We start from the raw sequence: 26,930 nt of genomic DNA on the forward strand, positions 1-26,930 counted from the left end.
ATCCCCCCCAAAAAAAACCCCAAAAAACCCTAAAAAAACCCCAAAAAAAAACCCCAAAAGTGCCCAAAATCCCAAATAAATCCGGATCAAATGCCCCAAAAAATCCAAATCCCCTCCCCCGTGGGACGCCCCCACCCTGGGAGAGACCCCTCCCCAAATTAACCCCGACCCCAAAAAAATCCCCCCCAAAAAACCCAAAAACCCCCAAAAATCCAAAAAAAAAACCCCAAAATTGCCCCAAAATCCCAAATAAATCCGGATCAAATGCCCCAAAAAATCCCAATTCCCTCCCCCGTGGGACGCCCCCACCCTGGGAGAGACCCCTCCCCAAATTAACCCCGACCCCAAAAAAATCCCCCCCAAAAAAACCCCAAAAAACCCTAAAAAAACCCAAAAAAAAACCCAAAAAAAACCCAAAATCCAAATAAATCCGGATCAAATGCCCCAAAAAATCCCAAATCCCCTCCCCCACGGGACGCCCCCACGCTGGGTGAGACCCCTCCCCAAATTAACCCCGAGCCCAAAAAAATCCCCCCCAAAAAAACCCCAAAAAACCCTAAAAAAAACCCCCAAAACCCCCAAAAAAAACCCCAAAATCCCAAATAAATCCGGATCAAATGCCCCAAAAAATCCCAAGTCCCCTCCCCCGTGGGACGCCCCCCACCCTGGGTGAGACCCCTCCCCAAATTAACCCCGAGCCCAAAAAAATCCCCCCAAAAAACCCCAAAAAACCCCAAAAGTGCCCCAAAATCCCAAATAAATCCGGATCAAATGCCCCAGAAAATCCCAAATCCCGCCCCACCGCGGGACGCCCCCACCCTGGGTGAGACCCCTCCCCAAATTAACCCCGAGCCCAAAAAATCCCCCCCCAAAAAAACCAAAAAAACCCCAAAAGTGCCCCAAAATCCCAAATAAATCCGGATCAAATGCCCCAGAAAATCCCAAATCTCCTTCCCCGCGAGACACCCCCACCCTGGGTGAGACCCCTCCCCAAATTAACCCCGAGCCCAAAAAAAATCCCCCCCAAAACCCCCCCAAAAAAAACCCCAAAAAAACCCCAAAATCCCAAATAAATTCGGATCAAATGCCCCAGAAAATCCCAAATCCCGCCCCCCCCGCGGGACACCCCACCCTGGGTGAGACCCCCCTCCCCAAATTAACCCCGACCCCAAAAAAATCCCCCCAAAAAACCCCCAATAAACCCAAAATTGCCCCAAAATCCCAAATAAATCCGGATCATATGCCCCAAAAAATCCCAAATCTCCTCCCCCGTGGGACGCCCCCACCCTGGGTGAGACCCCTCCCCAAATTAACCCCGACCCCAAAAAAATCCCCCCCAAAAATACCCCAAAAAACCCCAAAATAACCCCAAAAAACCAAAAAAAAAACCCCAAAATCCCAAATAAATTCGGATCAAATGCCCCAAAAAATCCCAAATCCCCTCCCCCCGCGGGGACACCCCCACCCTGGGTGAGACCCCTCCCCAAATTAACCCCCGACCCCCCCCAAAAAAATCAAAAAAAAATACCCGAAAAAAATCAAAAAAATCCCCCACAAATCCCCAAACTTTTGGGGGTCCTGAGGGATTTTTGGGGGTTTTGGGAATTTGGGGAGGGGTCTCCCCCTGTTGCCCCCCCCAGCCGGGACCCCCTGAACCCACCCGGGGTCCCGATTTGGGGAGGGGGTCCCAATTTGAGGTGGGGGGCTCTGAAATTTTTGGGGATTTCCTTTGGATTTTGGGTTTTTTTTTGGGGAATTTTTGGGAATTTTTGGGAATTTTTGGGGGTTTTGGGGAATTTGGGGAGGGGGTCTCCCCTGTGCCCCCCCCCCCCCCCCCGCCAGAGCTGGTCCCTATTTGGGGAGGGGTCCCAATGGGCTTTTGGGGTGGGGTCTCTGAGATTTTGGGGCATTTCCTTTGGATTTTGGGGTTTTTGGGGGGGCTTTTTTTGTTTTTTGGGGTTTTGGGGATTTGGGGAATTTGGGGAGGGGTCTCCCCTGTGCACCCCCCCCAGCCAGAGCTGGTCCCTATTTGGGGAGGGGTCCCAATGGGTTTTTTTGGGGGGGGTTTCCTGTGGAATTGGACATTCCCCATGGATTGGGGGGGATATTTGGGGGTTTTTTTTGGGGGTTCGGGGAATTTGGGGAGGGGTCTCCCCTGTGCCCCCCTCCCCAGCCAGAGCCGGTCCCTATTTGGGGAGGGGTCCCAATGGGTTTTTTTGGGGGGGTTTCCTGTGGAATTGGACATTCCCATGGATTGGGGGGGATATTTGGGGGTTTTTTTGGGGGTTTTTTTTGGGGTTTGGGGAATTTGGGGAGGGGTCTCCCCTGTGCCCCCCCCCCCCAGCCAGAGCTGGTCTCTATTTGGGGAGGGGGTCCCAATGGGTTTTTTTTGGGGGGGGGGGGTTTCCCTGTGGAATTGGACATTCCCCATGGATTGGGGGGGATTTTTTGGGGGATTTTTGGGGGTTTTTTGGGGGTTTTTTTTTGGGGTTTGGGGAATTTGGGGAGGGGTCTCCCCTGTGCCTCCCCCCCCAGCCTGAGGCCGGTCCCTATTTGGGGAGGGGTCCCAATGGGTTTTTTTGGGGGCGTTTCCTGTGAATTGGACATTCCCCATGGATTGGGGGGGATATTTTGGGGGTTTTTTTGGGGTTTTTTTTGGGGGTTCGGGGAATTTGGGGAGGGGTCTCCCCTGTGCACCCCCCCAGCCAGAGCCGGTCCCTATTTGGGGAGGGGGTCCCAATGGGTTTTTTTTTTGGGGGGGGGGTTTCCTGTGGAATTGGGACATTCCCCATGGATTGGGGGGGATTTTTTGGGGTTTTTTTTTGGGGTTCGGGGAATTTGGGGAGGGGTCTCCCCTGTGCCCCCCCCCCCCCCCGCCAGAGCTGGTCCCTATTTGGGGAGGGGGTCCCAATGGGTTTTTTTTGGGGGGTTTCCTGTGGAATTGGACATTCCCCATGGATTGGCGGGGATTTTTTGGGGTTTTTTTTGGGTTTTTTTTGGGTTTCTTTTGGGGTTCGGGGAATTTGGGGAGGGGGTCTCACCTGTGCCCCCCCCCCCAGCTGGGACCCCCTCGGACGAGCTGGGCCCCCCCGAGGCGCTGGGCCTGGCCAAGCTGCCGGGGGGGGGTGGACAAGGACCGGCGGAGCAAGAAAAAGTGAGGGGGGGGCACCCCCGAATTTGGGGAGGGGGCGTCGGGGGAGAGAATTTGGGGGATTTTGGGGGGGGGGTCTGGGGGGGGATTTGGGGGAATTCTGGGGAGAGTTTGTGGGGTCCCGGGTGAATTTGGGGTGAATTTTGGGGGTCTGGGTTAATTTGGGGAGGGGTCCCCGGGTGAATTTGGGTGAATTTTGGGGGTCTGGGTTAATTTGGGGAGGGGTCCCGGGTGAATTTGGGCTGACTTTTGGGGGTCTGGGTTAATTTGGGGAGGGGTCCCGGGTGAATTTGGGGGTGAATTTTGGGGGTCTGGGTTAATTTGGGGAGGGGTCCCAAGTGAATTTGGGGTGAATTTTGGGGGTCTGGGTTAATTTGGGGAGGGGTCCCGGGTGAATTTGGGTGAATTTTGGGGGTCTGGGTTAATTTGGGGGAGGGGTCCCGGGTGAATTTGGGCTGACTTTTGGGGGTCTGGGTTAATTTGGGGAGGGGTCCCGGGTGGAATTTGGGGGTGAATTTTGGGGGGTCTGGGTTAATTTGGGGAGGGGTCCCAAGTGAATTTGGGGTGAATTTTGGGGGTCTGGGTTAATTTGGGGAGGGGTCCCGGGTGAATTTGGGGTGAATTTTGGGGGTCTGGGTTAATTTGGGGAGGGGTCTGGGTTAATTTGGGGTGAATTTTGGGGGTCCTGGGTGAAATTTGGGGTGAATTTTGGGGGTCCCGGTTAATTTGGGGAGGGGTCTCGGGTGAATTTGGGGTGAATTTTGGGGGTCCCGGTTAATTTGGGGAGGGGTCCCGAGTGAATTTGGGGGTGAATTTTGGGGGTCCCGGTTAAATTGGGGAGGGGTCCCAGATTAATTAATTAGGGGAGGGGTCTCTGCTAATTAATTTGGGATGGGGTCTGGGTTAATTTGGGGAGGGGTCTCTGAGATTTTGGGGGTTTGGGTTGAATTTGGGGAGAATTTGGGGGATTTTGGGGTTCTGGGGTTAATTAGGGGAGGGGTCTCGGGGTTAATTAATTAATTAGGGGAGGGGTCTGCAGGAATTAATTTGGGGAGGGGTCTCTGTGGGATTTTGTGATGATTTTGGGGTGGATTTGGGGGATTTTGGGGTGGATTTCGGGGCTCCCGGGTTGATTAATTGGGGTTAATTAGGGGAGGGGTCTCGGGGTTAATTAATTAATTAGGGGAGGGGTCGCAGGAATTGATTAGGGGAGGGGTCTCTGTGGTTTTTGGGGGTTTGGGGTGGATTCTGGGGTGGATTTTAGGGGGGATTTTGGGGGCATTTTGGGGGGGATTTCGGGGCTCCCGGATTGATTAATTGGGGGTTAATTAGGGGAGGGGTCTGGGTTAATTAATTAATTAGGGGAGGGGTCTGCAGGAATTAATTTGGGGAGGGGTCTCTGTGGGATTTTGTGATGATTTTGGGGTGGATTTGGGGGATTTTGGGGGGGAATTTGAGGGGATTTTGGGGGGGGATTTCGGGGCTCCCGGGTTGATTAATTTGGGGTTAATTAGGGGAGGGGTCTCGGGGTTAATTAATTAATTAGGGGAGGGGTCTGCAGGAATTAATTTGGGGAGGGGTCTCTGTGGGATTTTGGGGGTTTGGGGTGGATTTTGGGATGATTTTGGGGGGGATTTTGGGGTGAATTTGGGGGATTTTTGGGGTGGATTTCGCGGGTCCCGGGTTGATTAATTGGGGGTTAATTAGGGGAGGGGTCTCGGGATTAATTAATTAATTAGGGGAGGGGTCTGCAGGAATTAATTTGGGGAGGGGTCTCTGTGGGATTTTGGGGTTTTGGGGTGGATTTTGGGACGATTTTGGGGGGATTTTGAGGGGATTTTGGGGGGGATTTCAGGGGTCCCGGGTTGATTAATTGGGGGGTTAATTAGGGGAGGGGGTCTGGGTTAATTAATTAATTAGGGGAGGGGGTCTGCAGGAATTAATTTGGGGAGGGGTCTCTGTGGATTTTGGGATGATTTTGGGACGATTTTGGGGGGGATTTTGGGGGATTTTGGGGGGGGATTTGGGGATTTTGGGCGGGATTTCGGGGGTCCCGCGTTGATTAATTGAGGGTTAATTAGGGGAGGGGTCTCGGGGTTAATTAATTAATTAGGGGAGGGGTCTGCAGGCACGAGCTGCTGGAGGAGGCGTGCCGCCAGGGGCTGCCCTTCGCCGCCTGGGACGGCCCCACCGTGGTGTCCTGGCTCGAGGTGAGGGGCCGGAATTTGGGGGGAAAAACCCCAAATTTGGGAAAAAAGAAACACGAAATTTGGGAGAAAAAGCAGAAATTTTTGGGGAAAACCCCCAAAAATTTGGGAAAAAAATCCAAAATTTGGGAAAAAAAATCCAAATTTTGGGAAAAAATTCCAAAATATGGGGGGAAAAAAATCCAAAATTTGGGAACAAAAATCCAAAATTTGTGGAAAACCTGAAAATTTTGGGAAAAAATTCCAAAATTTGGGGAAAAAAATCCAAAATTTGGGGAAAAAAATCCAAAATTTGGGAAAAAATTCCAAATTTGGGAAAAAAATTCCAAAATTTGGGGAAAAAATCCAAAATTTGGGGAAAAAAATTCCAAAATTGGGAAAAAAAATCCAAAATTTGGGAAAAAAATCCAAATTTTGGGAAAAAATTCCAAAATATGGGGGGAAAAAAATCCAAAATTTGGGAACAAAAATCCAAAATTTGTGGAAAACCTGAAAATTTTGGGAAAAAATTCCAAAATTTGGGGAAAAAAAAATCCAAAATTTGGGGAAAAAATCCAAAATTTGGGAAAAAATTCAAAATTTGGGAAAAAATTCCAAAATTTGGGGAAAAAAATCCAAAATTTGGGGAAAAAAATTCCAAAATTTGGGAAAAAAAATCCAAAATTTGGGGAAAAATCCAAGATTTGGGGGAAAAAAAAAGAAATTTTGGGGGAAATCCAGGGGGGTTTTGGGGGAATTTTGGGGTTTGTTTTGGGATCTGGGCTCCCCCCTACCCATTTCTGGGCTCCCCCCTACCCATTTCTGGGGACCCCAGCCCCATTTCTGAAGCCCCCAGCCCCATTTTTGAGGACCCCAGGTGTGCTTGGGTCTGTCCTGGGATGGGGATTTGGGTTTTTTTGGGGGGATTTGGGGATTTTTTTTGGGTCTGGGTTCCCCCCACCCATCTCTGGAGCCCCCAGCCCCATTTCTGGGGACCCCAGACCCATTTCTGGGGACCCCAGCCCCATTTTAGGAGCCCCCAGACCCATTTCTGAAGCCTCCAGCCCCATTTTCGGTGCGTCTCGGCAGGTGTGGGTGGGGATCTCCTGGGATGGAGATTCAGGGTTTTGGGGGTTTTTTTTGGGTCTGGGCTCCCCCTACCCATTTCTGGGGACCCCAGACCCATTTCTGGAGCCCTCAGCCCCATTTTAGGAGCCCCCAGCCCCATTTCAGAAGCCCCCAGCACCATTTTTGAGGACCCCAGGTGTGCTTGGGTCTGTCCTGGGATGGGGATTTGGGTTTTTTTTGGGGGGTTTGGGGTTTGTTTTGGGATCTGGGGACCCCAGCCCCATTTCTGAAGCCCCCAGCCCCATTTTCGGGGCGTCTCGGCAGGTGTGGGTGGGGGTTTCCTGGGATGGAGATTCAGGGTTTTGGGGGGGGATTTTGGGATCTGGGCTCCCCCTACCCATTTCTGGGGACCCCAGCCCCATTTCTGGGGACCCCAGCCCCATTTTAGGAGCCCCCAGCCCCATTTCAGAAGCCCCCAGCCCCATTTTTGAGGACCCCAGGTGTGCTTGGGTCTGTCCTGGGATGGGGATTTGGGTTTTTTTGGGGGGATTTGGGGATTTTTTTGGGTCTGGGTTCCCCCCACCCATCTCTGGAGCCCCCAGCCCCATTTTAGGAGCCCCCAGCCCCATTTCTGAAGCCCCCAGCCCCATTTTCGGGGCGCCTCGGCGGGTGTGGGTGGGGATCTCCTGGGATGGAGATTCAGGGTTTTGGGGGGGGGTTTTGGGATTTTTTTGGGTCTGGGCTCCCCCTACCCATTTCTGGGGACCCTAGACCCATTTCTGAGGACCCCAGCCCCATTTCTGAAGCCCCCAGCCCCATTTTCGGGGCGTCTCGGCAGGTGTGGGTGGGGATGCCCGCCTGGTACGTGGCGGCGTGCCGTGCCAACGTGCGCAGCGGGGGGGTCCTGGCCAACCTGTCGGACCCCGAGATCCAGCGGGAGCTGGGCATCTCGCACCCCCTGCACCGGCTGAAGCTGCGCCTGGCCGTGAGAGAGATGGTGTCGCTCACCAGCCCCTCCGCGCCGCCCTCCTCGCGCACCGTGAGTGTGCAAATGGGTGTGCAAATGGGGAACGGATAGGGGAATGTATGGGGATTTATGGGGATATGGGGTTTGGGATGGGGATTTGGGGAGGGGGATTTGGGGAGGGGGATTTGGGGAGGGGTCTCTCAGGGGATGGTGTCACTGACCAGTCTGTCTGTGCCCCCTCCTCACAGACTGTGAGTGTGCAAATGGGTGTGCAAATCGGGAACGGATAGGGGAATGTATGGGGATTTATGGGGATAAGGGGTTTGGGTTAAGGGATTTGGGGAGGGGGATTTGGGGAGGGGTCTCTCAGGGGATGGTGTCGCTCACCAGCCCCTCCGCGCCGCCCTCCTCGCGCACCGTGAGTGTGCAAATGGGTGTGCAAATGGGGAACGGATAGGGGAATGTATGGGGATTTATGGGGATAAGGGGTTTGGGATGGGGGATTTGGGATGGGGGATTTGGGATGGGGGATTTGGGGAGGGGTCTCTCAGGGGATGGTGTCGCTGACCAGTCTGTCTGTGCCCCCTTCTCACAGACTGTGAGTGTGCAAATGGGTGTGCAAATGGGGAACGGACAGGGGAATATATGGGGATTTATGGGGATAAGGGGTTTGGGATGGGGGATTTGGGATGGGGGATTTGGGGAGGGGTCTCTCAGGGGATGGTGTCGCTCACCAGCCCCTCCGTGCCGCCCTCCTCGCGCACCGTGAGTGTGCAAATGGGTGTGCAAATGGGGAACGGATAGGGGAATTATGGGGATAAGGGGTTTGGGATGGGGGATTTGGGATGGGGGATTTGGGGAGGGGGATTTGGGGAGGGGTCTCTCAGGGGATGGTGTCGCTCACCAGTCTGTCTGTGCCCCCTCCTCACAGACTGTGAGTGTGCAAATGGGTGTGCAAATCGGGAACGGATAGGGGAATGTAGGGGGAATTATGGGGATATGGGGTTTGGGATAAGGGATTTGGGGAGGGGTCTCTCAGGGGATGGTGTCGCTCACCGCTCTGTCTGTGCCCCCTCCTCACAGACTGTGAGTGTGCAAATGGGTGTGCAAATGGGGAACGGACAGGGGAATGTATGGGGATTTATGGGGATAAGGGGTTTGGGATGGGGGATTTGGGATGGGGGATTTGGGGAGGGGTCTCTCAGGGGATGGTGTCGCTCACCAGCCCCTCCGTGCCGCCCTCCTCGCGCACCGTGAGTGTGCAAATGGGTGTGCAAATGGGGAACGGATAGGGGAATTATGGGGATAAGGGGTTTGGGATGGGGGATTTGGGATGGGGGATTTTGGGGAGGGGGATTTGGGGAGGGGTCTCTCAGGGGATGGTGTCGCTCACCAGTCTGTCTGTGCCCCCTCCTCACAGACTGTGAGTGTGCAAATGGGTGTGCAAATCGGGAACGGATAGGGGAATGTAGGGGGAATTATGGGGATATGGGGTTTGGGATAAGGGATTTGGGGAGGGGTCTCTCAGGGGATGGTGTCGCTCACCGCTCTGTCTGTGCCCCCTCCTCACAGACTGTGAGTGTGCAAATGGGTGTGCAAATGGGGAACGGACAGGGGAATGTATGGGGATTTATGGGGATAAGGGGTTTGGGATGGGGGATTTGGGATGGGGGATTTGGGGAGGGGTCTCTCAGGGGATGGTGTCGCTCACCAGCCCCTCCGCGCCGCCCTCCTCGCGCACCGTGAGTGTGCAAATGGGTGTGCAAATCGGGAACGGACAGGGGAATGTATGGGGATTTATGGGGATATGGGGTTTGGGATGGGGGATTTGGGATGGGGGATTTGGGATGGGGGATTTGGGGAGGGGTCTCTCAGGGGATGGTGTCGCTCACCAGCCCCTCCGCGCCGCCCTCCTCGCGCACCGTGAGTGTGCAAATGGGTGTGCAAATCGGGAACGGATAGGGGATTTATGGGGATAAGGGATTTGGGATGGGGGGTTTGGGATGGGGGATTTGGGATGGGGGATTTGGGGAGGGGTCTCTGAGGGGATGGTGTCGCTCACCGGTCTGTCTGTGCCCCCTCCTCACTGACTGTGAGTGTGCAAATGGGTGTGCAAATGGGGAACGGACAGGGGAATGTATGGGGGATTTATGGGGATAAGGGGTTTGGGATGGGGGATTTGGGGAGGGGGATTTGGGGAGGGGTCTCCCAGGGGATGGTGTCGCTCACCGGTCTGTCTGTGCCCCCTCCTCACGGGCTGTGAGTGTGCAAATGGGTGTGCAAATGGGGAACGGACAGGGGAATGTATGGGGATTTATGGGGATAAGGGGTTTGGGATGGGGGGATTTGGGTTAAGGGATTTGGGGAGGGGGATTTGGGGAGGGGTCTGTCAGGGGATGGTGTCGCTCACCAGCCCCTCCGCGCCGCCCTCCTCGCGCACCGTGAGTGTGCAAATGGGTGTGCAAATCGGGAACGGATAGGGGAATGTATGGGGATTTATGGGGATAAGGGGTTTGGGATGGGGGATTTGGGATGGGGGATTTGGGATGGGGGATTTGGGGAGGGGTCTCTCAGGGGATGGTGTCGCTCACCGGTCTGTCTGTGCCCCCTCCTCACGGGCTGTGAGTGTGCAAATGGGTGTGCAAATCTGGAACGGATAGGGGACTTTATGGGGTTAAGGGATTTGGGGAGGGGGATTTGGGATAAGGGATTTGGGGAGGGGTCTCTCAGGGGATGGTGTCGCTCACCAGCCCATCCGCTCCGCCCTCCTCGCGCACCGTGAGTGTGCAAATGGGTGTGCAAATGGGGAAGGGACAGGGGAATGTATGGGGATTTATGGGGATAAGGGATTTGGGATGGGGGATTTGGGATGGGGGATTTGGGGAGGGGTCTCTCAGGGGATGGTGTCGCTCACCGGTCTGTCTGTGCCCCCTCCTCGCGCACCGTGAGTGTGCAAAAGGGTGTGCAAATGGGGAACGGATAGGGGAATGTAGGGGGATTTATGGGGATAAGGGGTTTGGGATAAGGGATTTGGGATGGGGGATTTGGGGAGGGGTCTCTCAGGGGATGGTGTCGCTCACCGCTCTGTCTGTGCCCCCTCCTCACGGGCTGTGAGTGTGCAAATGGGTGTGCAAATCGGGAACGGACAGGGGAATGTATGGGGATTTATGGGGATTTTTTTGAGAATTTATTGGGGATTTGTGGGGGATTTTTTGGGCGATTTATGGGGATTTTTTGGGGGATTTATGGGGAATTTTTTGGGAATTTATGGGGGATTTTTTGGGGAATATATTGTGAATTTTGGGGGGGTTTATGGGGGATTTGTGGGGGATTTTTGGGGGATATTTGGGGGGATTTATGGGGGATTTTTTGGGAATTTTTTGGGAATTTATGGGGAATATATTGTGAATTTTTGGGGGGTTTATAGGGGATTTTGGGGGATTTATGGGGGATTTTTTGGGAATTTATGGGGGATTTTTTGGGGGGGTTATGGGGGATTTGCGGGGGATTTTTGGGGGATTTATGGGGGATTTTTGGGGGATTTATGGGTATTTTTTGGGGAAAATATGTGAATTTTTGGGAGGGTTTGTGGGGGATTTGTGGGGGATTTATGGGGTTTTTTTTTGGGAATTTATGGGGGATTTTTTGGGGAATATATTGTGAATTTGGGGGGGATTATGGGGATTTTTTTAAGAATTTATTGGGGATTTGTGGGGATTTTTTGGGGGATTTATGGGGAATTTTTTGGGAATTTATGGGGGATTTTTTGGGCAATATATTGTGAATTTTTGGGGTATTTATGGGGCATTATTTGGGAATTTTTGGGGGATTTTTTGGGGAATATATTGTGTATTTTGGGGGGGTTTATGGGGGATTTTTGGGGGGATTTTTGGGGGATTTTTTGGGAATATATGGGGGATTTTTTGGGGGGTTTATGGGGGATTTGTGGGGAATTTTTGGGGGATTTATGGGGGATTTTTTGGAAATTTTTTGGGAATTTATGGGGAATATATTGTGAATTTTTGGGGGGTTTATGGGGGATTTATGGGGGATTTTGGGGGATTTATGGGGGATTTTTTGGGAATTTATGGGGGATTTTTTGGGGGGGTTTATGGGGGATTTGTGGGGGATTTTTGGGGGATTTATGGGGGATTTTTTGGGAATTTTTGGGGGATTTTTTGGGGAATATATTGTGAATTTTGGGGGGGGTTTACGGGGGATTTGTGGGGGATTTTGGGGGGATTTTTGGGGGGATTTATGGGGGATTTTTTGGGAATTTTTTGGGAATTTATGGGGAATATATTGTGAATTTTGGGGGGGTTTATGGGGGATTTGTGGGGGATTTTTGGGGGATTTTTTGGGAATATATGGGGGATTTTTTGGGGGGGTTATGAGGGATTTGTGGGGGATTTTGGGGGGATTTATGGGGGATTTTTGGGGAATGTATTGTGAATTTTTGGGGGAGTTTATGGGGGATTTTTTGGGGGATTTATGGGGATTCTTTGGGGAATATATTGTGACGTCATTCCTCACCCGATGGCATAATTCCTCGCCCGATGACGTCATTCCTCGCCCAATGGCGTCATTTCTCACCCGATGACGTCATTCCTCGCCCACTGACGTCATTCCTCACCTGATGACGTCATTCCTCGCCCGATGACGTCATTCATCACCTGGTGACGTCATTTATCGCCCGATGACGTTATTCATCGCCTGCTGACGTCATTTCTCACCTGATGACGTCGTTCCTCGACCGATGACGTCGTTCCACGCCCGATGACACCATTCCTCGCCCGATGACGTCATTCCTCGCCCTCTGACGTAATTTCTCACCCGATGATGTCATTCCTCGACCGATGACGTCACTCCTCACCTGCTGACGCCATTCCTCGCCCGATGACGTCATTCCTCGCCCAATGGCATCATTCCTCACCCGATGACGTCACTCCTCGCCCGATGACATCATTCCTCGCCCGATGACGTCATTTCCCGCCCCCGGCAGTGCACGGGGAACGTGTGGATGACGCACGAGGAGATGGAATCGCTGCCGGCCACGCCCAGCGCGGTGAGGGCAGGGACCGGGGGAGGATTTGGGGGAAATTTGGGGGATTTGGGGGAAATGAGAGGAAAATCCGGGGGAATTTGGGGGCATTTGGGGGGGATTTTGTGAGTTCTGGGGGAAATTTGGGGAGATTTTGGGGGAAATATGGGGGGGTAGGGTGGAATTGGGGGGGATTTTGCGGGATTTTTGGGAGAATATGGGGGGATTTTGGGGGAATTCGAGGGATTTTGAGGGGATTTTCGGGGGATTTGGTGGGGATTTCTGGTGGATTTGGGGATTTTGGGGGATTTTGGGAGAATTTTGGGGATTTTGGGGGGATTTGGGGGGATTTTGGGGGGATTTGGGGGGATGTGGGGGAAAATTTGGAGGGAATTTGGGGAGATTTGGGGGAAATATGGGGGCCCTGGGTGGATTCTGGGGAACTTTGGGGGGGGTTTGGAGGAAATTAGAGGACAATTTGGAGGGATTTGGGGGAAACTGGGGGGATTTGGGGGATTTTGGGGAATTTGGGGGATTTTTAGACCTCCTGACCCCTCAGGTGGAAATTTTTGGTGGATTTTGGGGGGATTTTGGGGGGATTTTGGGACCCCTGACCCTTTGGGTGGAGATTTTGGGTGGATTTTGGGAGGATTTTGGGGGATTTTGGGACCCCTGACCCCTCGGGTGGAGATTTTGGGGGGATTTTGGGGGGATTTTGGGGGATTTTGGGACCCCTGACCCTTTGGGTGGAGATTTTGGGTGGATTTTGGGGGGATTTGGGGGATTTTGGGACCCCTGACCCCTCGGGTGGAGATTTTGGGTGGATTTTGGGAGGATTTTGGGGGATTTTGGGACCCTTGACCTCTCGGGTGGAGATTTTGGGTGGATTTTGGGGGGATTTTGGGGGATTTTGGGACCCCTGACCTCTCGGGTGGAGATTTTGGGGGGATTTTGGGGGGATTTTGGGACCCCTGACCTCTCGGGTGGAGATTTTGGGTGGATTTTGGGGGGATTTTGGGACCCCTGACCTCTCGGGTGGAGATTTTGGGTGGATTTTGGGTGGATTTTGGGACCCCTGACCCCTCAGGTGGAGATTTTGGGTGGATTTTGGGGGGATTTTGGGACCCCTGACCCCTCAGGTGGAGATTTTGGGTGGATTTTGGGAGGATTTTGGGACCCCTGACCCCTCGGGTGGAGATTTTGGGGGGATTTTGGGGGATTTTGGGACCCCTGACCCCTCGGGTGGAGATTCTGGGAGGATTTGGGGGGATTTTGGGGGATTTTGGGACCCGTGACCTCTCGGGTGGTGATTTTGGGTGGATTTTGGGGGATTTTGGGACCCCTGACCCCTTGGGTGGAGATTTTGGGTGGATTTTGGGGGGATTTTGGGGGGATTTTGGGGGATTTTGGGACCCCTGACCCTTTGGGTGGAGATTTTGGGTGGATTTTGGGTGGATTTTGGGGGGATTTTGGGGGATTTTGGGACCCCTGACCCTTTGGGTGGAGATTTTGGGGGATTTTGGGACCCCTGACCCCTCGGGTGGAGATTTTGGGGGGATTTGGGGGATTTTGGGGGGATTTTGGGACCCGTGACCTCTCGGGTGGAAATTTTTGGTGGATTTTGGGGGGATTTGGGGGAATTGGGGGGGATTTTGGGAGGATTTTGGGGGATTTTGGGGGATTTTGGGACCCCTGACCCCTCGGGTGGAGATTCTGGGTGGATTTTGGGGGGATTTTGGGGGATTTTGGGACCCCTGACCCCTCCGGTGGAGATTTTGGGTGGATTTTGGGAGGATTTTGGGGGATTTTGGGACCCCTGACCCCTCGGGTGGAGATTTTGGGAGGATTTGGGGGGATTTTGGGACCCCTGACCCCTCGTGTGGAGATTTTGGGTGGATTTTGGGGGGATTTTGGGGGATTTTGGGACCCCCTGACCCCTCGGGTGGAGATTTTGGGTGGATTTTGGGAGGATTTTGGGACCCCTGACCCCTCGGGTGGAGATTTTGGGGGGATTTTGGGGGGATTTTGGGGGATTTTGGGACCCCTGACCCCTCGGGTGGAGATTTTGGGTGGATTTTGGGTGGATTTTGGGGGATTTTGGGACCCCTGACCCCCCTTTTCCCCCCCAGGAGCCGCGGGAGATCAGCTGGGAACAGGTAGGGGGCGGGGCTTCTCGGAGGGGCGTGGCTTTGATACAGTGGGCGTGGCATTAATGCTGGGGCGTGGCTTGACCAGGTCCTGGCAGGGTTAAATGGGGGTTGAAAGGGATCACAGCCGGGTCCTGGCAGGGATATAAAATTTTGGGATGCCATAGCCGGGTCCTGGCAGGGATCTAAACATTTTGGGGTGCCATAAGCAGGTCCTGGCAGGGATGTAAAATTTTGGGGTGCCATAAGCAGGTCCTGGCAGGGAGAGAAAGATTTTGGGATGTCATAAGCAGGTCCTGGCAGGGATATAAAACTTTCAAGTGCCATAAGCAGGTCCTGGCAGGGATATAAATCTTTGGGGTGTCATAGCCGGGTCCTGGCAGGGAGATAAAATTTTGGGGTGCCATAAGCAGGTCCTGGCAGGGATATAAAATTTTCAAGTGCCATAAGCAGGTCCTGGCAGGGATATAAAACTTTCAAGTGCCATAAGCAGGTCCTGGTAGGGATATAAAGTTTTCAAGTGCCATAAGCAGGTCCTGGCAGGGATCTAAACATTTTGGGGTGCCATAAGCAGGTCCTGGCAGGGATATAAGATTTTGGGGTGCCATAAGCAGGTCCTGGCAGGGATATAAAGCTTTCAAGTGCCATAAGCAGGTCCTGGCAGGGATATAAAACTTTCAAGTGCCATAAGCAGGTCCTGGTAGGGATATAAAGTTTTCAAGTGCCATAAGCAGGTCCTGGCAGGGATATAAGATTTTGGGGTGCCATAAGCAGGTCCTGGCAGGGATATAAAGCTTTCAAGTGCCATAAGCAGGTCCTGGCAGGGATATAAGATTTTGGGGTGCCATAAGCAGGTCCTGGCAGGGATATAAAGCTTTGGGGTGTCATAGCCAGGTCCTGGCAGGGAGATAAAGTTTTGGGGTGCCATAAGCAGGTCCTGGCAGGGATATAAAATTTTGGGGTGCCATAAGCAGGTCCTGGCAGGGATATAAGGTTTTGGGGTGCCATAATGCAGGTATGGCAGGGATTAAGGTCTTTCAAGTGCCATAAGCAGGTCCTGGCAGGGATATAAGATTTTGGGGTGCCATAAGCAGGTCCTGGCAGGGATATAAAGCTTTCAAGTGCCATAAGCAGGTCCTGGCAGGGTTATAAAGCTTTGGGGGTGCCCTGAGGAGTTTCAGGGTGTCGCCCCACGCAGATCCTGGCGCACGGGGACACGAACCACGAGTGGGTGGGGGTCTCACAACCAGGTCCTGGCAGGGATATAAAGCCTCGGGCTGCCATAACCAGGTCCTGGCAGGGCTTTGGAGTTTTGGGGTGCCCTGAGGAGTTTCGGGGTGTCGCCCCACGCAGATCCTGGCGCACGGGGACATGAACCACGAGTGGGTGGGGGTCTCACAGCCAGGTCCTGGCAGGGATATAAAGCCTCGGGCTGCCATAACCAGGTCCTGGCAGGGCTATGGAGTTTTGGGGTGCCCTGAGGAGTTTCGGGGTGTCGCCCCACACAGATCCTGGCGCACGGGGACATGAACCACGAGTGGGTGGGCAACGAGTGGCTGCCGAGCCTGGGGCTGCCGCAGTACCGCAGCTACTTCATGGAGTCGCTGGTGGACGCGCGCATGCTGGACCACCTGAGCAAGAAGGAGCTGCGCGGGCAGCTCAAGATGGTCGACTCCTTCCACCGGTGAGGGGGCACCCCGGGAGCCTGGGGGGACGGCGAAAGTTTGGGGGGAAATGGTGAAAAGTTTGGGGGGAAACAGTGAAAAGTTGGGGGGAAACCTCAAAAGTTTGGTGAAAACTTTGGGGGGGAAATGGTGAAAAGTTTGGGGGAAACAGTGAAAAGTTGGGGGGAAACCTCAAAAGTTTGGGAGGAAAATGGTGAAAAGTTTGGGAGGAAAATGGTGAAAAGTTTGGGGGGAATGTGAAAAAGTTTGGGGGAAAATGGTGACAAGTTGGGGGGAAATGGTGAAAAATTGGAAGGAAACCTCAAGGTTTGGGGGAAATGGTGAAAAGTTGGGGGGAAACCTCAAAAGTTTGGGAGGATAATGGTGAAAAGTTTGGGGAGAAATGGTGAAAAGTTTGGGGGAAATGGTGAAAAATTGGAAGGAAACCTCAAAGGTTTGGGGGAAATGGTGAAAAGTTTGGGGGAAACAGTGAAAAGTTGGGGGGGAAACCTCAAAAGTTTGGGAGGAAAATGGTGAAAAGTTTTGGGAGAATGTGAAAAAGTTTGGGGGGGAAATGGTGAAAAGCTGGGGGGAATGTGAAAAAGTTTGGGGAGAATGAGGAAAAGTTTGGGGGGAAATGGTGAAAAGTTTGGGAGAATGTGAAAAAGTTTGGGGGGAAATGGTGAAAAGTTTGGGGGAAATGGTGAAAAATTGGAAGGAAACCTCAAAGGTTTGGGGGAAATGGTGAAAAGTTTGGGGAAACAGTGAAAAGTTGGGGGGAAACCTCAAAAGTTTGGGAGGAAAATGGTGAAAAGTTTGGGGAGAATGTGAAAAAGTTTGGGGGGGAAATGGTGAAAAGCTGGGGGGAATGTGAAAAAGTTTGGGGAGAATGAGGAAAAGTTTGGGGGGAAATGGTGAAAGTTTGGGGAGAATGTGAAAAAGTTTGGGGGGAAATGGTGAAAAGTTTGGGGGAAATGGTGAAAAATTGGAAGGAAACCTCAAAGGTTTGGGGGAAATGGTGAAAAGTTGGGGGGAAACCTCAAAAGTTTGGGAGGAAAATGGTGAAAAGTTGGGGGGAAATGGTGAAAAGTTGGGGGGAATGTGAAAAAATTTGGGGGGAAATGGTGAAAAATTGAAGGAAACCTCAAAGGTTTGGGGGAAATGGTGAAAAGTTGGGGGGAATGTGAAAAAGTTTGCGAGAATGAGGAAACATTTGGGGGGAAATGGTGAAAAGTTTGGGGGAAATTGTGATAAGTTTGTGGGGAAGTGGTCAGAAGTTGGAAGGAAACCTCAAAGTTGAGGGGAAAATGGTGAAAAGTTTGGGGGAAACAGTGAAAAGTTGGGGGGGAAACCTCAAAAGTTTGGGGGGAAAATGGTGAAAAGTTTGGGGGGAATGTGAAAAAGTTTGGGGGGAAAATGGTGAAAAGTTGGGGGGGAAACCTCAAAAGTTTGGGAGGAAAATGGTGAAAAGTTGCGGGGGAAATGGTGAAAAGTGGGGGGAAATGGTGAAAAATTGGAAGGAAACCTCAAAGGTTTGGGGGAAATGGTGAAAAGTTTGGGGGAATCGTGAAAAGTTGGAATGAAACCTCAATTTTTGGGGGAAATGCTGGAAGTTGGAGGGAAATGGTGAAAAGTTTGGGGGAAATCGTGAAAAGTTTGGTGAAAAGTTTGGGGAAATTGTTAAAAGTTGGAAGGAAATGTCAAAAGTTTGGGGAAAATGCTGGAAAGTTTGGGAGAAATGGTCAAAAGTTGGAGGAAATGGTGAAAATTTTGGGGGAAATGGTGAAAAGTTGGAGGGAAACCTCCAAAGTTTGGGGGAAGTGGTGAAAGTTTGAGAAAAATCGTGAAAAGTTTGGTTAAAAGTTTGGGGGGGAAACCTCAAAAGTTTGGGGGAAATGTTAAAACTTCGGGGGGAAACCAGAGAAATTTGGGAGGAACCTCAAAAGTTTGGGGCAAAACGTTCAAAATTTGGCCTCAGGGTGACCTGGGGACCCCGAGGTGACTTTGGGGACCCCCAAATTGGCTTTGGGGACCCCCCAGAGCGGCCCCAGCCCCCCAAAAATGACCTTGGGACCCCCGGGGTGACCTCAGGGTGACCTGGGGACCCCGAGGTGACTTTGGGGACCCCCAAATTGGCTTTGGGGACCCCCCAGAGAGACCCCAGCCCCCCAAAATGACCTTGGGACCCCCGGGGTGGCCTCAGGGTGACCTGGGGACCCCGAGGTGACTTTTGGGACCCCCAAATTGGCTTTGGGGACCCCCCAGAGCGACCCCAGCCCCCCCAAAAATGACCTTGGGACCCCCGGGGTGACCTCAGGGTGACCTGGGGACCCCGAGGTGACTTTGGGGACCCCCAAATTGGCTTTGGGGACCCCCCAGAGCGACCCCAGCCCCCCAAAAATGACCTTGGGACCCCCGGGGTGACCTCAGGGTGACCTGGGGACCCCGAGGTGACTTTTGGGACCCCCAAATTGGCTTTGGGGACCCCCCAGAGCGACCCCAGCCCCCCCAAAAATGACCCCAACCCCTCCCCAGGGTCACTTTGGGACCCCCGGGGTGACTTTGGGGTGACCCCAACCCCCTTTAAATGATGCTGGGATCCCCGAGGTGACTTTGGAGACTCTCGGGGTGACTTTGGGGACCCCCAAATTGGCTTTGGGGGACCCCCCAGAGCGACCCCAGCCCCCCCAAAAATGACCCCAACCCCTCCCCAGGGTCACTTTGGGACCCCCGGCGTGACCCCAACCCCCTTTAAATGACCCTGGGACCCCTGCAGTGGCCTCAGGGTGACCTGGGGACCTCCGAGGTGACTTTGGGGACCCCCGAGGTGACTTTGGGGACCCCCGAGGTGATTTTGGGGACCCCCCAGGGTGAGCCTCCACTACGGCATCATGTGCCTGAAGCGCCTCAACTACGACCGCAAGGAGCTGGAGCGGCGGCGGGAGGAGAGCCAGGGGGGCACCTCGGGTATGGGGGGGGCCCTTGGAGGGGTTTTGGGGGGTCCTGAGGGGATTTGGGGGGGTCTCAGGGGGATTTGGGGGAGTCCTGGGGGATTTGGGGGGTCCCCGGGGTCAGATTCGGGGAGGGATCGCTGATATGGGGGAGAAAAGGGGGGTTTTGAGGGGGTCCTGAAGGGTCCTGGGGGGTTCCTTGGGGTCTTTGAGGGGTTTTGGGGGTCTCAGGGAGTTTTGGGGGGGGTCTCAGGAGGTTTTGGGGGTCTCAGGGAGGTTTTGGAGGCTTCTCAGGGGGATTTGGGGGGTCCCCGGGGTCAGAGTCGGGGAGGGATCGCTGATATGGGGGCGAAAAAGGGGGTTTTGAGGGGGGTCCTGAAGGGTCCTGGGGGGTTCCTTGGGGTCTTGGAGGGGTTTTGGGGGTCTCAGGGAGTTTTGGGGGGGGTCTCAGGAGGTTTTGGGGGGTCTCAGGAGGTTTTGGAGGCTTCTCAGGGGGATTTGGGGGGTCCCCGGGTCAGAGTCGGGGAGGGATTGCTGATATGGGGGCGAAAGGGGGGTTTTGAGGGGGTCCTGAAGGGTCCTGGGGGGTTCCTTGGGGTCTTGGAGGGTTTTGGGGGTCTCAGGGAGTTTTGGGGGGTGGTCTCAGGAGGTTTTGGGGGGTCTCAGGAGGTTTTGGAGGCTTCTCAGGGGGATTTGGGGGGTCCTGAAGGGTCAGATTCGGGGAGGGATCGCTGATATGGGGGAGAAAAGAGGGGGTTGGGGGGGGGGGTCCTGGGGGGGTTTTGAGGGGGTCCTAAAGGGTCCATGGGGGGTCCTTGGGGTCGTGGGGGTGTCCCGGGTGGGATTTTGGGGTGCCACCGGGATTTTGGGGTGCCCCAGATGTGGTGGGGGTGCCCCAAGGAGCGGGTCAGCACCTGGCTGGGGATTTGGGGGATTTTTGGGATCCCAGGGTGGATTTGGGATCCCTGTGGGATTTGGGATATCGGGTGGGATTTGAGGGATTTTGGGGGGTCCCGGGTTGGGATTTTGGGGTGCCACACGGATTTCGGGGCGCCCCAGATGTGGTGGGGTGCCCCAACGAGCGGGTCAGCACCTGGCTGGGGATTTGGGGGATTTTTGGGATCCCAGGGTGGATTTGGGATCCCTGTGGGATTTGGGATATCGGGTGGGATTTGGGGGATTTTGGGGGGTCCCGGTCGGGATTTTGGGGTGCCACACGGATTTCGGGGTGCCCCAGACGTGGTGGTGTGCCCCAACGAGCGGGTCAGCGCCTGGCTGGGGATTTGGGGGATTTTTGGGATCCCAGGGTGGATTTGGGATCCCTGTGGGATTTGGGATATCGGGTGGGATTTGAGGGATTTTGGGGGGTCCCGGTTGGGATTTTGGGGTGCCACCGGATTTCGGGGTGCCCCAGATGTGGTGGGGAGCCCCAACGAGCGGGTCAGCGCCTGGCTGCAGATTTGGGGGATCTTGGGGTGTCACAGAGGATGCTGTGGGATTTTGGGATCCCTGTGGGATTTGGGATATCGGGTGGGATTTGGGGGATTTTGGGGGGTCCCGGTCGGGATTTTGGGGTGCCACCGGGATTTCGGGGTGCCCCAGACGTGGTGGTGTGGTCCAACGAGCGGGTCAGCGCCTGGGTGACCAGCGTGGGCTGCGCGAGTTCGCCCCCAACCTGGGCGAGTCGGGCGTGCACGGGGCGCTGCTGGCGCTCGACGACACCTTCGACTGGGCTGACCTGGCGCTGCTGCTGCAGATCCCCACGCAGAACACCCAGGTGGGAACTGGGAGCACTGGGAGGGACTGGGAGGGACTGGGGAGGGGAGAGATCCCCACGCAGAACACCCAGGTGGGAACTGGGAGCACTGGGAGGGACTGGGAGGGACTGGGAGGGACTGGGAGGGACTGGGGAAGGGAGAGATCCCCACCGAGAATACCCAGGTGGGAACTGGGAGCACTGGGAGCACTGGGGAGGGACTGGGGAGGGGAGAGATCCCCACGCAGAACACCCAGGTGGGAACTGGGAGCACTGGGAGGGACTGGGAGGGACTGGGAGGGAACTGGGAGGGGAGAGATTCCCCAGCCGGAACACGCAGGTGGGAACTGGGAGCACTGGGAGGGACTGGGAGGGACTGGGAGGGACTGGGGAGGGGAGAGATCCCCACGCAGAACACCCAGGTGGGAACTGGGAGGGACTGGGAGGGACTGGGAGGGACTGGGGAGGGGAGAGATCCCCACCGAGAATACCCAAGTTGGAACTGGGAGCACTGGGAGGGACTGGGAGGGACTGGGGAGGGGAGAGATCCCCACCGGGAATACCCAGGTTGGAACTGGGAGCACTGGGAGGGACTGGGAGAGGAGAGATCCCCACCCAGAACACCCAGGTGGGAACTGGGAGCACTGGGAGGGAACTGGGGAGGGGAGAGATCCCCACGCAGAACACCCAGGTGGGAACTGGGAGGGACTGGGAGGGAACTGGGAAGGACTGGGAGGGGAGAGATCCCCACGCAGAACACCCAGGTGGGAACTGGGAGCACTGGGAGGGAACTGGGGAGGGGAGAGATCCCCACGCAGAACACCCAGGTGGGAACTGGGAGCACTGGGAGGGACTGGGAGGGACTGGGGAGGGGAGAGATCCCCACCGGGAATACCCAGGTGGGAACTGGGAGCACTGGGAGGGACTGGGAGGGAACTGGGAAGGGAGAGATCCCCACGCAGAACACCCAGGTGGGAACTGGGAGCACTGGGAGGGACTGGGAAGGGAGAGATCCCCACGCAGAACACCCAGGTGGGAACTGGGAGCACTGGGAGGGACTGGGAGGGACTGGGAGAGGAGAGATCCCCACCCAGAACACCCAGGTGGGAACTGGGAGCACTGGGAGGGAACTGGGAGGAACTGGGAGGGACTGGGGAGGGACTGGGGAAGGGAGAGATCCCCACCGAGAACACCCAAGTTGGAACTGGGAGCACTGGGAGGGACTGGGAGGAACTGGGGAAGGGAGAGATCCCCACCGAGAATACCCAAGTTGGAACTGGGAGCACTGGGAGGGACTGGGAGGGACTGGGAAGGGAGAGATCCCCACGCAGAACACCCAGGTGGGAACTGGGAGCACTGGGAGGGACTGGGAGGGACTGGGAGAGGAGAGATCCCCACCCAGAACACCCAGGTGGGAACTGGGAGCACTGGGAGGGAACTGGGAGGAACTGGGAGGGACTGGGGAGGGACTGGGGAAGGGAGAGACTGGGGAGGGACTGGGGAAGGGAGAGATCCCCACCGAGAACACCCAAGTTGGAACTGGGAGCACTGGGAGGGACTGGGAGGAACTGGGGAAGGGAGAGGATCCCCACCGGGAATACCCAGGTGGGAACTGGGAGCACTGGGAGGGACTGGGAGGACTGGGAGGGAACTGGGAGGGGAGAGATCCCCACCGGGAACACCCAGGTGGGAACTGGGAGGGACTGGGAGGGACTGGGAGGGACTGGGGAGGGGGGAGATTCCCACCCAGAACACCCAGGTGGGAACTGGGAGCACTGGGAGGGACTGGGAGGGACTGGGAGGGACTGGGGAAGGGAGAGATCCCCACCGAGAATACCCAGGTGGGAACTGGGAGCACTGGGAGCACTGGGAGGGGATTGAGATGGGAATAGGAATAACTGGGAGGGACTGGTCCCCAGTGTCCCCAAATGTCCCCAGTGTCCCCAATGTCCCCAAATGTCCCCAAATGTCCCCAGTGTCCCCGATGTCCCCCATCCCTAAATCCCCCAAATGTCCCCAGTGTCCCCGATGCCCCAAATGTCCCCAAATGTCCCCAATGTCCCCGATGTCCCCAAATGTCCCCAAATGCCCCCAAATGTCCCCAATGTCCCCAAATGTCCCCAAATGTCCCCGATGTCCCCAATCCCCTAAATCCCCCCAATGCCCCCAGTGTCCCCCATTGTCCCCAGTGTCCCCAAATGTTCCCCAATGTCCCCAGTGTCCCTCATGCCCCTGATCCCCCCAATGTCCCCAAATGTCCCCAATGTCCCCAAATGTCCCCGATGTCCCCCATCCCCTAAATCCTCCCAATGTCCCCCAATGTCCCCAAATGTCCCCAGTGTCCCCAATGTCCCCAAATGTCCCCAGTGTCCCTCATGCCCCTGATCCCCCAAATGTCCCCAATGTCTCCCAGTGTCCCCAAATGTCCCCAGTGTCCCCGATGTCCCCAAATGTCCCCGATGTCCCCAATCCCCTAAATCCTCCCAATGTCCCCAATGTCCCCAGTGTCCCCAATGTCCCCAGTGTCCCCAAGTGTCCCCGATGTCCCCAATCCCCTAAACCCTCCCAATGTCCCCCAATGTCCCCAAATGTCCCCAAATGTCCCCAATGTCCCCAGTGTCCCCTCGCTGTCCCCCAGGCGCGGCAGCTGCTGGAGAAGGAGTTCAGCGCTTTGATCTCGGCGGGCACCGAGCGGCGCCTCGATGAGGTGGGGGAGGGGCGGGACCCCCTCCCCCCACCACCACCCGGGACCCCCACCCCACCCCCGGGAGCCCAAATCCCCCCAAAATCCCCCCAAAGACCCTCCCGAATTCCCCAAACACGCCCAAAACTTCCCCAAATCCACCCCAAATCCCCCTCCCACGATCCCGGGGGGGGGGTCTCGGATTTGGGGGTGCCCCCCCCCCCCCCAGGGCACCCCCAGACCCGTCAGGACCCTAAAATCCCCCAAAATCCCCCCAAAATTCCCCTTTAATCCCCCAAAATCCCCCCAAAATCTCCCCAAATCCCTCAAATCCCCCTCCCACCCACGACCCCTTGGGCGGGTCTCTGATTTCGGGGTGCCCCCCCCAGGACGCCCCCAGACCCTTCAGCCTCTCCCCAGGGACCCCAAAATCCCCCTTAACCCCCCCAACCCCCCCCAAAATCTCCCCAAATCCCCCTCCCACGACCCCTTGGGGAGTCCTCTGATTTCGGGGGTGCCCCCCCCAGGACGCCCCCAGACCCTTCAGCCGCTCCCCAGGGACCCCAAAACCCCCCAAAATCCCCCTTAACCCCCCCAAATCTCCCCAAATCCCCCTCCCACGACCCCTTGGGGGGTCTCTGATTTTGGGGGTGCCCCCACCCAGGACGCCCCCAGACCCTTCAGCTGCTCCCCAGGGACCCCAAAACCCCCCCAAAATCCCCCTTAACCCCCCCAAATCCCCCTCCCACGACCCCCTTGGAGGGGGTCTCTAATTTCGGGGGTGCCCCCCCCCGGATGGCCCCAGACCCTTCAGCCGCTCCCCAGGGACCCCAAAACCCCCCAAAATCCCCCCTTAACCCCCCCCAAAATCTCCCCAAATCCCCCCAAATCCCCCTCCCACGACCCCTTGGGGGGTCCCTCTGATTTCGGGGGTGCCCCCCCCAGGACGCCCCCAGACCCTTCAGCCGCTCCCCAGGGACCCTAAAACCCTCCAAAATCCCCCTTAACCCCCCCCAAATCCCCCCAAAACTTCCCCAAATCTCCCCAAATCCCCCTCCCACGACCCCTTGGGGGGTCCTCTGATTTCGGGGTGCCCCCCCAGGACGCCCCCAGACCCTTCAGCCGCTCCCCGTCCTGGCGGAAGCTGTTCCGGGAGAAGGAGCTGCGGGGGGGGGGCCCCGACGCTGCCGAGATGTTGCCCCCCAACTTTCGGGGGGGGCCCCTGGGGACCCCCCCCCCTGCCCCTGCGCAAGGTCCAGCCCGACGGTGAGGGGGGGGGGGGCGAATTTGGGGAGGGGTCTTGGGGGGTTTTTTAGGGGTCCTGGCGGAAGTTTGGGGGGGGGGGGTGGGTTGGGGAGAAATTGAGGGGGATTTGGGGGGGATTTTGGGGGTTCTGGCGGGAAATTTGGGGGATTTGGGGAGATTTTGGGGGTCTGGCGGGAAATTTGGGGGGATTTCAGGGGGATTTTTGGGGGTCTGGCGGGAAATTTGGGGGGGATTTGGGGAGATTTTGGGGGTCTGGCAGGAAATTTGGGGGGATTCGAGGGGGATTTTGGGGGTCTGGCGGGAAATTTGGGGGGATTTTGGGGGTCTTGGGGGGATTTTGGGGGGTCTGGGGTTGATTTGGGGGGGATTTTTGGGGTCTGGGGATTTGGGGGGTTGAGGGGAAATTGGGGGGATTTTGGGGGTCTGGTGGGAGAATTTGGGGGGATTTTGGGGGTCTTGGGGAAGTTTGGGGGGACTGGGGTTGATTTTGGGTGTCGGGGGATATTTGGGGTGGGATTTGGGGGTCTTGGGGGGATTTGGGGGAGTTTTTGGGGGGATTTTGGGGGGTCTGGGGTTGATTTGGGGGGGATTTTTGGGGTCTGGGGATTTGGGGGGTTGAGGGGAAATTGGGGGGATTTTGGGGGTCTGGTGGGAGAATTTGGGGGGATTTTGGGGGTCTTGGGGAAGTTTGGGGGGACTGGGGTTGATTTTGGGTGTCGGGGGATATTTGGGGTGGGATTTGGGGGTCTTGGGGGGATTTGGGGGGAGTTTTTGGGGGGGTTTAGGGTTTTTTTTGGGGGGTCTGGAGGGATTTGGGGTTGATTTTCGGGGGGGTTGGGTTTGATTTTTGGGGTCTGGGGAGATTTGAGGGGGATTTTGGGGGTCTGGGGGATTTGGGGAGGGGTCTTGGAGGGGATTTTGGGGGGGTTTGAGGGCAAATTTGGGGGGATTTGGGGGACATTTGGGACAAATTTGAGGAGATTTTGGGGGGTCCCAGGGTTTTGAGGGGTCTGGATTTTTTTGGGGGGGGGGGTCTGGGGGTTTTTTTTGGGGGGTCCTGACCCCTCCCATCCCCTCCCCCCCCCCCAGGGAACTCGCTGCCCCCCCCGAGGGGGGATGGGGGGGTCTCGGTTCGGACCTACTCCTGTTAACGGTGAGAGGGGGGGGGGGTCCCCAAAATTTGGGGGGGGGGGAGGGGGTGGGAAATTGGGGAGGGGTCTTGGGTGTCCAATTTTGTGGGGTGGTGCGGCTGAGAAATTTGGGGAGGGGGTCTCAATTTTGGGCAATTAAGGGGTTTTTTTATGGGGGGGGGGTTGAGGAATTGGAGGGGGAGGGGTCCTCAATTTTGGGGGAGGGGGGGGTTCTTATTTTGGGGGGTGCCGCCGAGAAATTTTGGGGTTCCCCTTTTTTGGGGACCCCCCCTCATTTATTCCCCCCCCACCCCCTGCAGGGTCCCTGACCTGATGAAACCTTCGGGGGAGGGGGGGGGGGGCACACCCCCAAAATCCCCCCTCCCCAAAATCACCCCCCCCTCCATGTCCGTGAGTGGGGGTAGGGGGGGTTGTGGATTTTGGGGACCCCCCCCCCCCAAAATCGCTGAGCCTTTGAGGGGGGGGGGGCTCTGTCTCTGCTGCTATAAAAGTGGGGGAGGGGGTTTGGGGGACCCCCCCCCCCTCCCCACTTTGCGCCCCCCTCCCCATTTATTTTTCACCCCCCCCCGGCGCGCGGGGGGGGGGGGGGAGGGGGAGCGCGGGGGGGGTCTGCATGGAAAACCCAATAAAAAAATGGGGGGAAAACCCCAAAAACCTGGAAAATGTGGAATTTTTGGGGACACCCCCCCCCCCCCGAAATAAAAGGGGTGGGGGTCTCTCAGGGCCCCCCCCCCAGGACCCCCAAAATCCCCCCCCCAAAATCCACGTTCGTAATTTCCAGCCTTTTATTTCCATCCCCCCCCCCAAAAAAAAATTTGGGGAGGGGGCACCAGGGTGGGGGAGGGTGGGGGGGGGTCTTCAAATCCGCGGCCCCCCCCCCAAAAAATCCCCTCAGGCTT

At 55.9% G+C, this 26,930-nt stretch overlaps 1 protein-coding gene across 1 annotated transcript; it reads left to right on the forward strand.

The window, feature by feature from the left end:
* Window positions 1–3,116: 3,116 nt before the first annotated feature.
* On the forward strand, window positions 3,117–26,391 carry LOC137465692 (liprin-alpha-3-like). Its single transcript, XM_068177744.1, is given in 13 exon segments — window positions 3,117–3,154; window positions 5,280–5,361; window positions 7,244–7,444; window positions 12,375–12,437; window positions 14,543–14,569; window positions 16,069–16,244; window positions 19,094–19,191; window positions 20,778–20,822; window positions 20,825–20,952; window positions 23,570–23,638; window positions 24,717–24,880; window positions 25,970–26,033; window positions 26,331–26,391. Coding segments are annotated over 11 exon segments (1,032 nt in total). The 5' UTR covers window positions 3,117–3,154; window positions 5,280–5,361; window positions 7,244–7,255; the 3' UTR covers window positions 26,340–26,391.
* Window positions 26,392–26,930: the final 539 nt, after the last annotated feature.

The sequence above is a fragment of the Anomalospiza imberbis genome, unplaced genomic scaffold (genome assembly GCF_031753505.1).
Source record: "Anomalospiza imberbis isolate Cuckoo-Finch-1a 21T00152 unplaced genomic scaffold, ASM3175350v1 scaffold_1017, whole genome shotgun sequence".
In the NCBI taxonomy this organism is placed as follows: domain Eukaryota; kingdom Metazoa; phylum Chordata; class Aves; order Passeriformes; family Viduidae; genus Anomalospiza; species Anomalospiza imberbis.